Source organism: Meriones unguiculatus, chromosome 3 (genome assembly GCF_030254825.1).
Source record: "Meriones unguiculatus strain TT.TT164.6M chromosome 3, Bangor_MerUng_6.1, whole genome shotgun sequence".
Classification (NCBI taxonomy): domain Eukaryota; kingdom Metazoa; phylum Chordata; class Mammalia; order Rodentia; family Muridae; genus Meriones; species Meriones unguiculatus.
In genome coordinates this window covers 71317496-71330716 of record NC_083351.1, presented here as the reverse complement: position 1 = coordinate 71330716, position 13221 = coordinate 71317496, and the positions used below count along the sequence as shown (strand labels likewise).

Genomic DNA, 13221 nt, shown 5'->3' with positions numbered 1-13221 from the left:
TGTGGTACATCTACACAATGGAATATTACTCAGGAATGAAAAAGAAGGAAATCATGAAATTTGCAGGTAAATGGTGGGAACTGGAAAGGATCATCCTGAGTGAGCTGTCCCAGAAGCAGAAAGACACACATGGTATATACTCACTCATATAGACATATAATATAGAATAAACCTACTAAAATCTGTACATCTAAAGAAACTAATCAAGAGGGAGGACCCTGACTAAAATGCTCAATCCCCATCCTGAAAGGCAAGGAGGATGGATACCAGAAGAAGAAAACAGGAAACAAGTTAGGAAACTGCCACAGAGGGCCTCTGAAAGGCTCTGCCCTGCAGACTATCAAAGTAGATGCTGAGCCTGATGGGCAACTGTTGGGCAGAGTGCATGGAATCTTATGAAAAAAGTGGGAAATAGTAAGATCTGGAGAGGACAGGAACTCCACAAGGAGAGCAACAGAACCAGAAAATTTGAACACAGGGGTCTTTCCAGAGACTCATACTCCAACCAAGTACCATGCATGGAGATAACCCAGAACCCCTACACAGATGTAGCCCATGGCAGTTCAGTGTCCAAGTGGGTTACATAGTAATGAGAAGAGGGACTGCCTCTGACATAAACTGATTGGCCTGCTCTTTGATCACCTCCTTCTGAGGGGGTAGCAGCCTTACCAGGCCACAGAGGAAGACAATGCAGCCACTCCTGATGAGACCTGATAGACTAGGATCAGAAGGAAGGAGAGAAGGACCTCCCCTATCAGTGGACTTGGGGAGGGAAGGTGGGATTAGGAGGGGAGGAGGGAGGAGTTTATGGGGGGATACAAAGTGAATAAAGTGTAATTAATAAAAGTTTAAAAAAATGCAAAAAAAGTTCTAAACTAAGTTTTAAAGACCACTGAGGAAATGTGGATCCAGAAGAAATGTTAGTTTTGGATTTTATAATAAAATGTCTGAAACATGGAAATGTTATTAGTTAATGAAGATATGCTGAGGAATCACAACTGATGGAAGAAACCCAGAATACACACGCATTTACGAGAAAGCAACCGTGCACACTACTAACAACTAGTGACTCCAGGCCAAAGGAAGCTGCCCACTGCACACTGACCACTCCCAGCTCTTCAGAAGATACGAATTGTTCAAAAATAACTTGGGGAAAGGAGTATTTAGAAAAGGCTAAACTCTCCAGGCATGGTGGGGAATGCCTTTAATCCCAGCACTTGGGAGGTAGAGGCAGGTAGATCACTGTGAGTTCAAGGACAGCCTGGTCTACAAGGCAGGTTCTAGGACAGCCAGGACTACACAGAGAAGCCCTGCCTCAAAAAACAAAACAAAACAAAGGTTAAATTCATGCTTTGTATAGCACAGATAAAATATAAAAACCACAGTAATAATCACCAACTTCAGTATACTGATTAACTGAGTAAAATGAATTTTAGTCGTCAGGAATAGAAAGCCTTTCCTTTAAATGCTAAAGCTCTGTGAATCAAAGGATCTAAAACTTAAAACTTGTTTCTTTCCCCTTTGCTTTTCAGAGGAACCCATAACTAAGTTTCTCCCCATGTCTCCCCCTATTGTGGCCTCAGCCAGGCCTTCCTACTTCTGCCCACTGGCCTCTGCAGCACAAAGTAGCAATTCTGATCAACTGCAGGCCTGCTGTTGCAACACTCCCTCCCACAGGCTTTCCCATGGCCCTGCTGACTGCTGAGACAGTCCCCTGTACTTCTGGAAGTACAGATAAGGAAATAAGATAATGCTGGGCTAGTAAGATGGCTCAGTGGGCAGAAGCACTTGCCATCAGGTCAATAGCCTGAAACCCTCAGGGGGGAAAGAAAACTGACTCCCACAAGCTGTTCTCTGACCCCTGTATAGGCTATTATTTCCTTCAGCAGTTCTGTATCTAATCTATCACAGGCTTGTAAAATGCTTAGGCTTTCATGACTGCTAAGTTTACATTTAGCTGTTTGTATGTGGGTGCCCTTGGACACCTTGCACATGCGGAAGTCAGAAGGCAACATGCTACAGTTAGTTCTCTCCCTCTGCTAGGTGTATCCTAAATTCACTCAGGCCATCAGACTTGGCGCAAACACCTTTATGCACTGAGCCACATTGCCACCAGCCCAATGCTGAGTGAGTTCTTGGTGACAGACAATGGCTAGATGGAGATAGAGGTCAGTGGCAGCGCATTTGTCTACCATAAGTGAGAGCCTGGGTTCATCCTAGGATCACAAAAGACAAAAGAGAACTAGTGCAACAGCAAGCAGAAGGCTTACATTTGGATCCAGTTACAGGCTCACATCCCTGGCAGCTGTGCCTGCTAACAGGATGCTTTCAGCCCAGAGGCTGTTGTTTAGGTGGTGGGAAGCAAATTACTTTCAAAAATTTAAGAATAGCTGGCTATCTTTTAATGAAGATGTTTAAAAGCTGTAGAAATATTATATAAGATTTTAAAACAAACCCCATCAACTGTTATAGCTGACCATGCTGTGTTGTCCACATGAGCCAGGCCTCAGCTCTCAGAGCCTCTCATGCTGGAAGGGAAAACATACCTCCACTGATGGACACGGGAGGGCAGTGATTAATCTTTTCATCGGTGGTAATGACATTAATGAGAATATGGGCAGATGATTAATTTAAGAACCGCCAGGATCCTTTCAAGGAAACAAAGACAGACTGTTCTGCCATTTGAAATTCAGGAGAGGCAAATGCTAGTTATAGGAGACAGCTTGACTTTTTTTAGTCATTCATTTTCACAGCACAAGTGAGGCTGTAGTTCATTAACCACTCTATGCTAGCGTACGTGAGCATCACAAAAGCATGAAGTACACGCAATGACTGAAAACAAACTATTCTTTAGCTGTGCGTTCACCATCTGACCAGGGGGAAACCACCAATATCAAAAACATTTTATATTCAGAGTCCAATAATTTCAAAAGACTGACATACATTTGCTTTGTTTTTAAAAAGTATTTTATTGTTCACAGAGAGGATGAAATGAGGCAGAGCTTTACAGAAAAGATGTCCACATATAAAGAAAGAAATAGCAAAATATCTTTTGGTCATAATTTAGAAATAAAGTCATCTATAAAAAGGAGAGGGTTTTCCTCAGTCCATCTCTTCTACAGAAGAGTGTAAACAAAGTTCTCAGTTCCTTGATATCCTCAGCAGGCCACGAATACGTCTGACAAGAGCCTGTATGAAACTATAGCGGGATCGAACTTTTGAATATAACCCTTCAATGTCCAGAAGTTTCTTCTGAAGTGATTCTCCAAAAGCATTGATGGCATCAGACTGAAGCTGGAGGTAACACAAATATCCTTTTATTATTGCATTGCTTTCTCCGGTGTTTCATTCTGTCTCCCAATTTAGACCACTGTTAAACTACTCTAACGCAGTCTTTCTTAGAAAAAGTAAGGTGAGAGCATAGTTCAGAGGAAGAGCATCTGCCGAACATGTGCAAGGCCTTGGGTTTGAAACCCAGTACCACCACTACCCCACTCCCACCTCACCCCCACACACACTCACAAAAGGTACTTTTGAATGTAAAATACTATCAGATTTTTGTAATGGGGTACCAAATGAATTAAAAATTTACATTTCTACCTCAGAATGTTTTTGTGGTTTTAATTCCTGTACAAATATGTGTAAATTACAGGTGTATCTTAAATAGCCATAATCGCTGATGTTAATGTACAGATATACATAAAAAAATAACTCCTAAAAGCCACACCAAAAGTTGTTAAGGGGCTCAAGAGATGACTCACTGGTTAAGAGCAGTGACTACTCTTCCGGAGGACCTGGGTTCAATTCCTACATGGGAGCTCACAACCATCTGTAACTTCAGTTCCAGGAAACCTGGAACTGATGCCCTTTTCTTACCTCTGTGGGCATCAGGCACACGCATAGTGCACAGACATACATGCAAGCAAAACATCCATACATAAAAATAAGTATTCTTTCTCAAGTCACTAAGAGTAAGTGCCAGGCTAAAGATGGGTACACTCTTAAAGAGTACTTGCTACTCTTACAGAGGACCAGCGTTCAATTTCCAGCACCCACATCAGGCAGCTCAGAGCCAGCTCTAACTCTAGTTCCAAGGATCTGAAGCCCTTTTCTAGCTTATTAGGGTACCAGGCACACACATGGTACACATACATATAGACAGACTTTCATATATACTTTTATATACACATAAAGAATTCTTTAAAAAAAAAGTCTTTAGAGCATGAAAAGAAACATTTACTTTCTATCTTATCAACAAATTCAGGCTTCCCTTTTAAAGAGCAAGGTAAATGAGGACAGATTTAGACCTTACCTGGTCTATATCATGTTGGTTCACTTGAGTCATCCCACTTCTGAAGTCCAGATTGGGTTCTGAGGAAAAGGAATCTAGAGATAAAAGACAGTATAAAGCAGCTCTGCAAATCTGCCTACTGCACAGCAGAGGCTCTGGCAGCAGCAGCACAAGAAGAACAAGAGATTAGGGCCTGAAGTTCAGCTCTGAACACTAGACACCTGGGAAGCACATCCAGGATGAGTCTCATGAGTATAACGCCTGTTCACCCATCTCAGGGCCCGCCCTAGCACAAGAGCAATGTCCTGTGTCTATTCTTCCAGAAAATTAGCTGTGACTCTACAGATACGACAAACTTAACTATAGGAAAATGAAGGACAACCAATGAACAGGCTCCAGAATAATTTCCCATGGCAGAATGTAAGATGCAAAACACAGCTGTGTTTACTATTTAGCTCTCTAGCACTCACTGAGTAATGAAACACATAAAATTAAGGTTGCTTGGAGTAGTAGGTGTTGTACATCCAGTCCAGCTACTCGGGAGGCTGGCTCAATCAAGCCCAGGATTTTAGAACCTGTCTGGGCAATAAAACAATACCTGCTGCAAAAAACAAACAAAACAGAAAGAGGTGCTAGCTTTTCAGGTCACTAGGATGTATATACATTTCTGGCTCATTTGTTTTGAGTACAGCTCACCTTGTAGTCTTCTGCTTTTAAATAAAGTCCTAGAGGCAAACAATGAATCTTGGGAATCCATTGGCGTGCAATGTAGCATGTAATACTCCAGGTGGCGCCAAAGAATAAACAGGCAGGTCTCTATGATAACTGGGAGTTCAGATTAAAGAAGAATCCCATTGAGTATTTTGTACAAACCAGATTCAGAGGAGGAGAAAAGGAAGAGCCTGTGCTTGATTATGCATATGAACTTGCTCTAGGAAACAGGGGTGAAGTTCCACTAAACATGCTTCAGGAAAGGCTTAATGCAAACTATGGGAGGTGATGCCCACACTGCACACCAGCCCCCCTCCCAGACAGAAAGCATCTGTATATTTTATAGCACTCTTTGCTACTCTAGAAGATGAGACTAAAAATAACGACAGAGAAATAAACCAGGTATTTACTGGGGGAAAAAAAAAACAGGCCCTTTTCCATATGGTTCTAGCAGAATAATGTAAGAATGAAGTAGGTACTGCAACATTTTAGGGTCTGCACTCAGGGCTGTGGCTGCAGAAGGATACAGGAACAGAGGGAGAGCAGTTTGGCACGGTTGTTGATCAGCTTCACCAGCCGCCGTCTTGCTAAGACACACTTCTGCACAGTAGAGATTTTATCAATGCCAGCAGGCATCACAGACTGGCACAACTAAGGAAAAGAAAGAAGCAGAAATTTTAACAACTTAATCTACTATGAACAGGTTGTTATACTAAGAACTGTGAAAATGCTCAAAAGTATTAATACTGCCTTATGGACAAAGAGTTTATTAGTCAAGAAAATGAGAGTCAAACAAAAGAGCAGTCAGTCCCCACATGAATGTTTTACCTGCTGCCTTTGAAAGTCTGCTGGACAGACACTTCTAACAAGTGGCCCACCAGCCTTCCATGTCCTAAACTGGCATGAATTTGTCATGTATCTTCTGGGGAGAGTGGAATGTGGATGTGTGTCAGAGATAAAGTAATCAAGACTGACATGCCATCCCATCTGTTTGGAAACTTCTCTAACAAATGAAGATTCTGAAGACAGAGGCAACTGCCCAAGTTTTGCTGTGAAAACATCTGCAGCAGCAAGCTCTGTTTTTCTACAGCACTTAAAGAGATTCCTGGGAGCAATCTACCAGGGCAGGCGCCTCCCATCTTCTTGAGAAGGAGAAGCTAGTGGGCTGTTCTGAGCCACGAGGTCCATGCTCACAAGGTGCATGGGAGGAAAATCACTGCAAACCCTTTAGACACAGAGTAGATCATCATTGCTCCCGGCCCAAGCCCAGCACCTCGGCCCCTATGCAACGACTTTTCAAACACTCCTCCCCCCACCCCCCGCCCATTACAAGGTTCATACCTCTTTTATCTCATCCGGGGGAAGCTGTTCTACATTCTGCAGCTTGTTGACACTGCGTCGGTGACTGTCATAATAGCTAAAGAAATCACTGGCGCTCTGTTTCAGCAGGTAGACAATAATGCCCAAGCCAGGCAGGCGCCAATATGGAACGACTGGAACCTGGGTATCTGACAGGTAATAGAAACAGGGTTGCACTTAGATGCATTTGTATGGATTTCATTTGTTTTAAAAGAGGAGAACATTAATGCAGTTCTCCATTACCACAAATATCATAGCTGAGTTTCTTACATTTGGGGAAAACACAAGGGTCAGCACAGCTGGCGTGCAATGAATGAGCCTCACTCTGAGGAAACAACCTTATATGAATTTGAAGCTACCCGTAAAAATTAAAGATGTTCTGTACTTTAGGTCATGTAGGCTATGATTAATAACAACCCAAGATTACACTTAAACACCACTGTTGAGGCTGGAAAGATGGCTTAATGGTTGAAGATCATTGGCTACTTTTCCAGTGAAAGCCAGCTCTTGAATCCCAGCCTTCTAGGACTCCAGTTCCAGAAGTTTTGATGCCCTCTCCTGGCCTCCAGAGGCACTACACCCAAAAGGTACAGACATGCATGCAGGCAAAACATCTGGGCACATGAGATGAAAATCAATCTCATAAATAAACAAACAAATAAATAAGCAAGCAAGCAAGCACCCTCTGTTGGGTCAAAGAACAGGAGGCTAAATGCTACTGCAGTTAAGTACACACACAACTGGAGTCCTTGAGAAACACAGCTGTGGGTGTCCTTTATTAGGTAAGATCTAAGACTTATTAAAATTGCACACACAGCCAGATACACCTTTTACAGACTTATTTTCTGTGTAAGAGTTTTGCCTACATGCATGTACATGCACCTTGTGCACCTATGGTGTGAGCCACCATGCTGGTGCTGTGAACTGAACCTGGGTCCCCCGCAATAACGGTGTGTGCTCTTATCTGGGCTGCAGCCACCTCTCCAGTCCCACAGACCATACACACTTTAAGGAGTTCTTGACCCAAAGTCAAACAATTCTCATGTTACCCACTGGTTCCAGCTACATGTATTTACTTCTAATCTGCACTGTTCTGGTTGCTGAACTGACAGCTTAATGCCACTATCCCCAAGAAATATTTGAAAAATTAACTGGATTTAATTTTAACCTGTTTCACTGTAACAACTTCCTCTGGGAGCAAAACAAAGCAACACTTGCCTTTTACTTGGCTACCTTCCAGTAAGGCTGCAAAGGAACAGTAAGTCTAGGAACAGCCTGGGCTACAAATTTAGTTTAAGAATAGCCTGGGTGGTAAAATGTGTGTCGGGGGAGCCAAGATGGCGGCGCCGGGAGAACAGCGTGTCTGAGGAGCAGGACAGCACTCTCCGTGCAGAGACCAGGAGACTGAACTCGGGACCCTAAAACTACATCGATCGTGTCTCCCAGGTGAGGGGAGGCTCCCACGCGCATCGGTCGGGTCCGCTCACGGCTACCCAGCCAGAACCCGGAAGAAATCCCGGGTAACGCAGGCTTTGGGTCTCCGGGCTGGAGCCGGAAGCGGGCATGTCCCAGTCACTTTCCCAGGCTGATCCGTGGGCACAAGGGTACCTGAGACTGGGAGTCCCAGTCGCGGGGGACCCCACGTGGAAGCAGGGTTGCGGGTTTGATCGCAGGTCACCCAGTCTTTCCCCGGAAGGTCTCTGCCGCCATCACAGCCGAGCTCCTGCCATGCGCGGAGAGCTTTGCGCTCAGCTCAGCGGTACAGACAAGCTGTGTGCCCCAGTACAACAGGGACTGGGAACCCCTGTCCGGAGAGGACCCCACAGAGAAGAAAGAAACCGTGCTGCTGGGGTCACCTAGGGAAAGTCTAGCAGACTGCAGATCGCAAACAGGTGAGTACGGCCAGCCATCACAGATCTGGGCCCAAACAGAGAGCACAGAGTGATTGGAAACTCAGCTCCCGCAGACTAGCAGGTGGGCGCACACTCCGCCAGCCCAGAGGCCTGCTTCGTACCAACTATTCCTTACAGACAGAACTGAGTGCCCCAAGACACCAGAGCAGTACTCACCCGCCACAGATTACCTCTTGGGTTCTGGGGCACAGAGCCCCAACCTCAGACCTATAAAAGACCCGGAACCCTGAGATCAACCCCCAGATACTGCCCTAAGGGGCATCCAGTTATCCCTAACAAAACCGACCAAACCACGGGACACACAGGTTACAGCAGCTGATTACTAAATTTACAGCAAGAAACCCAGAAGGAGGGCAGCTTTCTCCAGGACTTCTCCCGGTGAGAGGAGAGCCCTCTTGACTAATCAGGACCACAGTTACCACCCAGGTCTCTATGCCTGAGGTGAGCTGTAGCAACTCCTGAAAAACACCAGACATCCAGGGACTATACCCAAAAAGCTGGGAAGGCTTCCTTGAGGAAAAACCATCTTCCTGCCAAAGGGATTCTCTCCACTACAACAGTCCAGGAACAACCAGAAACTAAATTCAAACAACTAAGATAGCCCAATGGGTAGAGGACAGCGTGAAAGTTCAACCAACAAAAGCCAGAGCATTATGGCATCTCCAGAACCCAGTTATCCAGGGGCAAATAGCCCTAGACACCCCAGCATAAATGCAATTCAAGGAGACGACCTAACATCTATGCTCAAGAAGATGATAACAGAGGAAACAAACAAAATACGAAAAGAAATAGAAGAAGCTGCAGCCAAACAGTATGTGGCCTTTAGAGAGGAAATGCTTAAATCACTGAATGAAATAAAAGAAACAGTGGATTGTTCAAACAAACAGCTGAAGGAATTGACAGAAAAACATGAAAACACAGTCAGACAGGGGAAGGAAACCAACAAAATAGCTCAAGACCTGAAGATAGAATTGGAAAAATTAAAAAAAAACACAAATGGAAGAAATTGTGGAGAGAAAGAATTTAGGGAAGAAAGCAGGACCTACAGCGGTTAGCATAACCAATAGGCTACAAGAAATGGGAGAAAGAATCTCAGGTGTGGAAGAAATAGATGTATCTGTCAAAGAAAATGTTAAATCTAAAAAATTCCTGACAGAGACCATCCAAGAAATTCAAGACAACATAAAAAGACAAAACCTAAGAATAATAGGAATAGAGGAAAAAGAAGATTCCCTGCACCAAGGCCCAGAAAATATTTTCAACAAAATCATTGAAGAAAATTTCCCCAACTTAAAGGAGAGGCCAATAAGAATACAAGAGGCCTATAGAACACCAAATAAATTAGACCAGGAAAGAAAATCCTCCCGCCACATAATAATCAAAACTGTAAGTATACAGAACAAAGAAAAAATACTAAAAGCTGCAAGAGAAAAAGGCCAAGTAACATATTCTAATGGGCAAACCCATTAGAATCACACCTGACTTTTCAACAGAGACTATGAAAGCCAGAAAGGCCTGAACAGATATCATGCAGACCCTAAGAGAACACAGATGTCAGCCCAGGCTACTATACCCTGCAAAACTCTCAGTCCTCATAGACGGAGAAAACAAGATATTCAATGACAAAAACAAATTTCAACAATACCTACAAACAAATCCAGCATTACAGAAGACACTGGAAGGGAAAATACAACCCAAGAAAGCTAGCTACATTCAAGAAAACACAGGAAATAAATAACCCCACTACAGTAAAACAAAAAGCAACCAAGCACACAACCGTATGACCACAGCCAACATCAAATTCAAAGGATCTAACAGCCACTGGTCATTAATCTCTCTCAATATCAATGGACTTAATTCTCCAATAAAAAGACACAGACTAACAGAATGGATGCTTAACAAAACCCAGCAATCTGTTGTATACAAGAAACACACCTAAGTCACAAAGATAGACATTACCTGAGAGTAAAGGGATGGAAGACGGCTTTTCAAGCAAATGGACGCAAGAAGCAAGCAGGAGTAGCCATTATAATATCTGATAAAATAGTCTTTCAACCAAAATTAATCAAAAGAGATGGGGAAGGACACTTCATACTCATCAAGGGAAAATTCCACCAAGAAGACATCACAATCCTGAACATCTATGCCCCAAATACAAGGGCACCCACATTTGTGAAAGAAACATTGCTAAAACTTAAACCACACATAGATCCCCACATACTAATAGTGGGAGACTTCAACACCCCACTCTCAACAAAGGACAGGTCAACTAAACAGAAATTAAACAAAGAAACAATATCTCTAACAGAGGTCATGAATCAAATGGACCTAACAGACATTTACAGAACTTTACACCCAAACACAAAAGAATTTACCTTCTTCTCAGCACCTCATGGAACCTTCTCCAAAATAGACCACATAGTTGGTCACAAAGCAAGCCTCAACAAATACAGGAAGATTGAAATAATCCCTTGTATCCTGTCTGATCACCATGGAATAAAGCTGGACCTCAGTAACAACAGAAAAAGCAAAAAGCCTACACATACATGGAAACTGAACAACTTGCTACTAAAAGACAGCTGGGTCTTTTAGGGAAGAAATAAAGAAAGAAATTAAAATCTTCCTAGAACTCAATGAAAATGAAGACACAACATACCCAAACTTGTGGGACACAATGAAAGCAGTGCTAAGAGCTCATAGCACTAAGTGCCTTCAAGAAGAAATTTGAGACAGTGCATTCAAGCAACTTAATGGCTCACTTAAAAACCCTAGAAAAAGAAGAAGCAGACATACCAAGAAGGAGCAGACGGCTGGAAATAATCAAACTCAGGGCTGAAATCAATCAATTAGAAACAAATAAAACAATTCAAAGAATCAATGAAACCAAGAGCTGGTTCTTTGAGAAAATCAACAAGATAGACAAACCCTTAGCCAAGCTAACTAAAAGGCAGCAAGACACCATCCAAATCAACAAAATCAGAAATGAAAAGGGGGACATAACTACAGACACTGAGGAAATCCAAGCAATCATTAGGACTTACTTCAAAAGTCTATACGGAACAAAATTTGAAAATTTAAATGAAATGGACAATTTTCTTGATCGATTCCACTTACCAAAGCTAAATCAGGACCAGGTAAATCAATTAAATAGTCCTATATCCCCCAAGGAAATAGAAGCAGTCATCCAAAGTTTCCCATCTAAAAAAAAGCCCAGGACCTGATGGTTTCAGCGCAGAATTCTACCAGACATTCAAAAAAGAGCTAACTCCAATTCTCTTCAAATTATTCCACAAAATCGAAACAGAAGCAACATTACCAAACTCATTCTATGAAGGCACAGTCACCTTGGTACCTAAACCTCACAAAGACCCAACCAAAAAAGAGAACTTCAGGCCAATCTCCCTTATGAACATTGATGCAAAAATACTCAACAAAATACTCGTAAACCAAATACAAGAACACATCAAAGATATCATCCACCATAACCAAGTAGGCTTCATCCAGGTATGCAGGGGTGGTTCAATATACGGAAATCCATCAATGTGATCCACCATATTAACCAATTGAAAGAAAAAAACCACATGATAATCTCCCTAGATGCTGAAAAAGCCTTTGACAAAATCCAACATCCATTCATGTTTAAAGTATTGGAGAGATCAGGGATACAAGGCACATATCTAAACATAGTAAAGGCAATATACAGCCATCATCAAACTGAACGGAGAGAAACTTAAAGCAATCCCACTGAAATCAGGGACAAGACAAGGCTGCCCACTCTCTCCATATCTCTTCAACATAGTTCTGGAAGTCCTTGCTAGAGCAATAAGACAGTTGAAGGAGATCAAGGGGATACAAATTGGAAAGGAAGAAGTCAAATTATCACTATTTGCAGATGATATGATAGTATATGTGAGTGACCCCAAAAACTCTACCAGGGAACTCCTACAGCTGATAAACACCTTCAGCAAAGTGGCCGGATACAAAATTAACTCAAAAAAATCAGTAGCCCTCCTGTATACAAGAGACAAAAGGGCTTAGAAAGAAATTAGGGAAACAACACCCTTCACAATAGCCACAAATGACATAAGGTACCTTGGAGTAACCCTAACCAAGGAAGTCAAAGACTTGTATGAAAAAAATTTCAAATCTCTGAAGAAAAAACTAGAAGAAGATATGAGAAGATGGAAAGATCTCCCATGCTCATGGCTTGGCAGGATTAACATAGTAAAAATGGCCATCTTACCAAAAGCAATCTACAGATTCAATGCAATGCCCATCAAATTACCAACACAATTCTTTACAGACCTGGAAAGAAAAATTCTCAACTTCATATGGAATAACAAGAAACCCAGAATTGCTAAAACAAACCTCTACAATAAAAGATCTTCTGGAGGTATCTCCATCCCTGATCTTAAGATGTACTATAGAGCAACAGTTTTAAAAACTGCATGGTACTGGCATAGAAACAGAATGGTGGATCAATGGAACCGAACAGAGGACCCAGAAATAAACCCACACACTTATGGACACCTGATCTTTGACAAAGACGCCAAAACCATACAATGGAAAAAAGATAGCATCTTCAACAAATGGTGCTGGTCCAACTGGATGTCTACATGTAGAAAAATGCAAATAGATCCGTACTTATCACCCTGCACAAAACTGAAGTCCAAGTGGATCAAAGACCTCAACATAAAACCAGACACATTAAATGGGCTTGAAAAAAAAGTGGGAAATACCCTAGAACTCATTGGTACAGGGGAAAACTTCCTGAACAGAACACCAACAGCACAGGCTCTAAGAGCAACAATCAATAAATGGGACCTCAGGAAACTGAAAAGCTTCTGCAAAGCAAAGGACACCATCATCAAAACAAAGCGACCACCTACAGATTGGGAAAGAATCTTCACCAACCCTTTATCTGACAGAGGACTCATATCCAGTATA

The 13221-nt window shown here is 42.4% G+C and overlaps 1 protein-coding gene across 6 annotated transcripts in view; it reads right to left on the bottom strand.

The window, feature by feature from the left end:
- Positions 1-2950: 2950 nt before the first annotated feature.
- Nup205 (nucleoporin 205) overlaps positions 2951-13221 on the bottom strand; it is a 75042-nt gene continuing 64771 nt past the window's right edge. For 4 of the 6 annotated variants that reach the window (XM_021653556.2, XM_021653558.2, XM_060380180.1 and 1 more), the window contains exons 39-43: positions 6344-6510; positions 5530-5653; positions 4988-5116; positions 4313-4386; positions 2951-3294 (exon numbers count right to left, since the gene is read on the bottom strand). In XM_021653556.2, the coding sequence (XP_021509231.1) occupies positions 3142-3294; positions 4313-4386; positions 4988-5116; positions 5530-5653; positions 6344-6510 (647 nt within the window). In that variant the 3' untranslated portion in view covers positions 2951-3141. The remainder of the gene's footprint in view (positions 3295-4312; positions 4387-4987; positions 5117-5529; positions 5654-6343; positions 6511-13221) is intronic. The other 2 variants (XM_021653560.2, XM_060380182.1) reach the window with 1 other exon arrangement.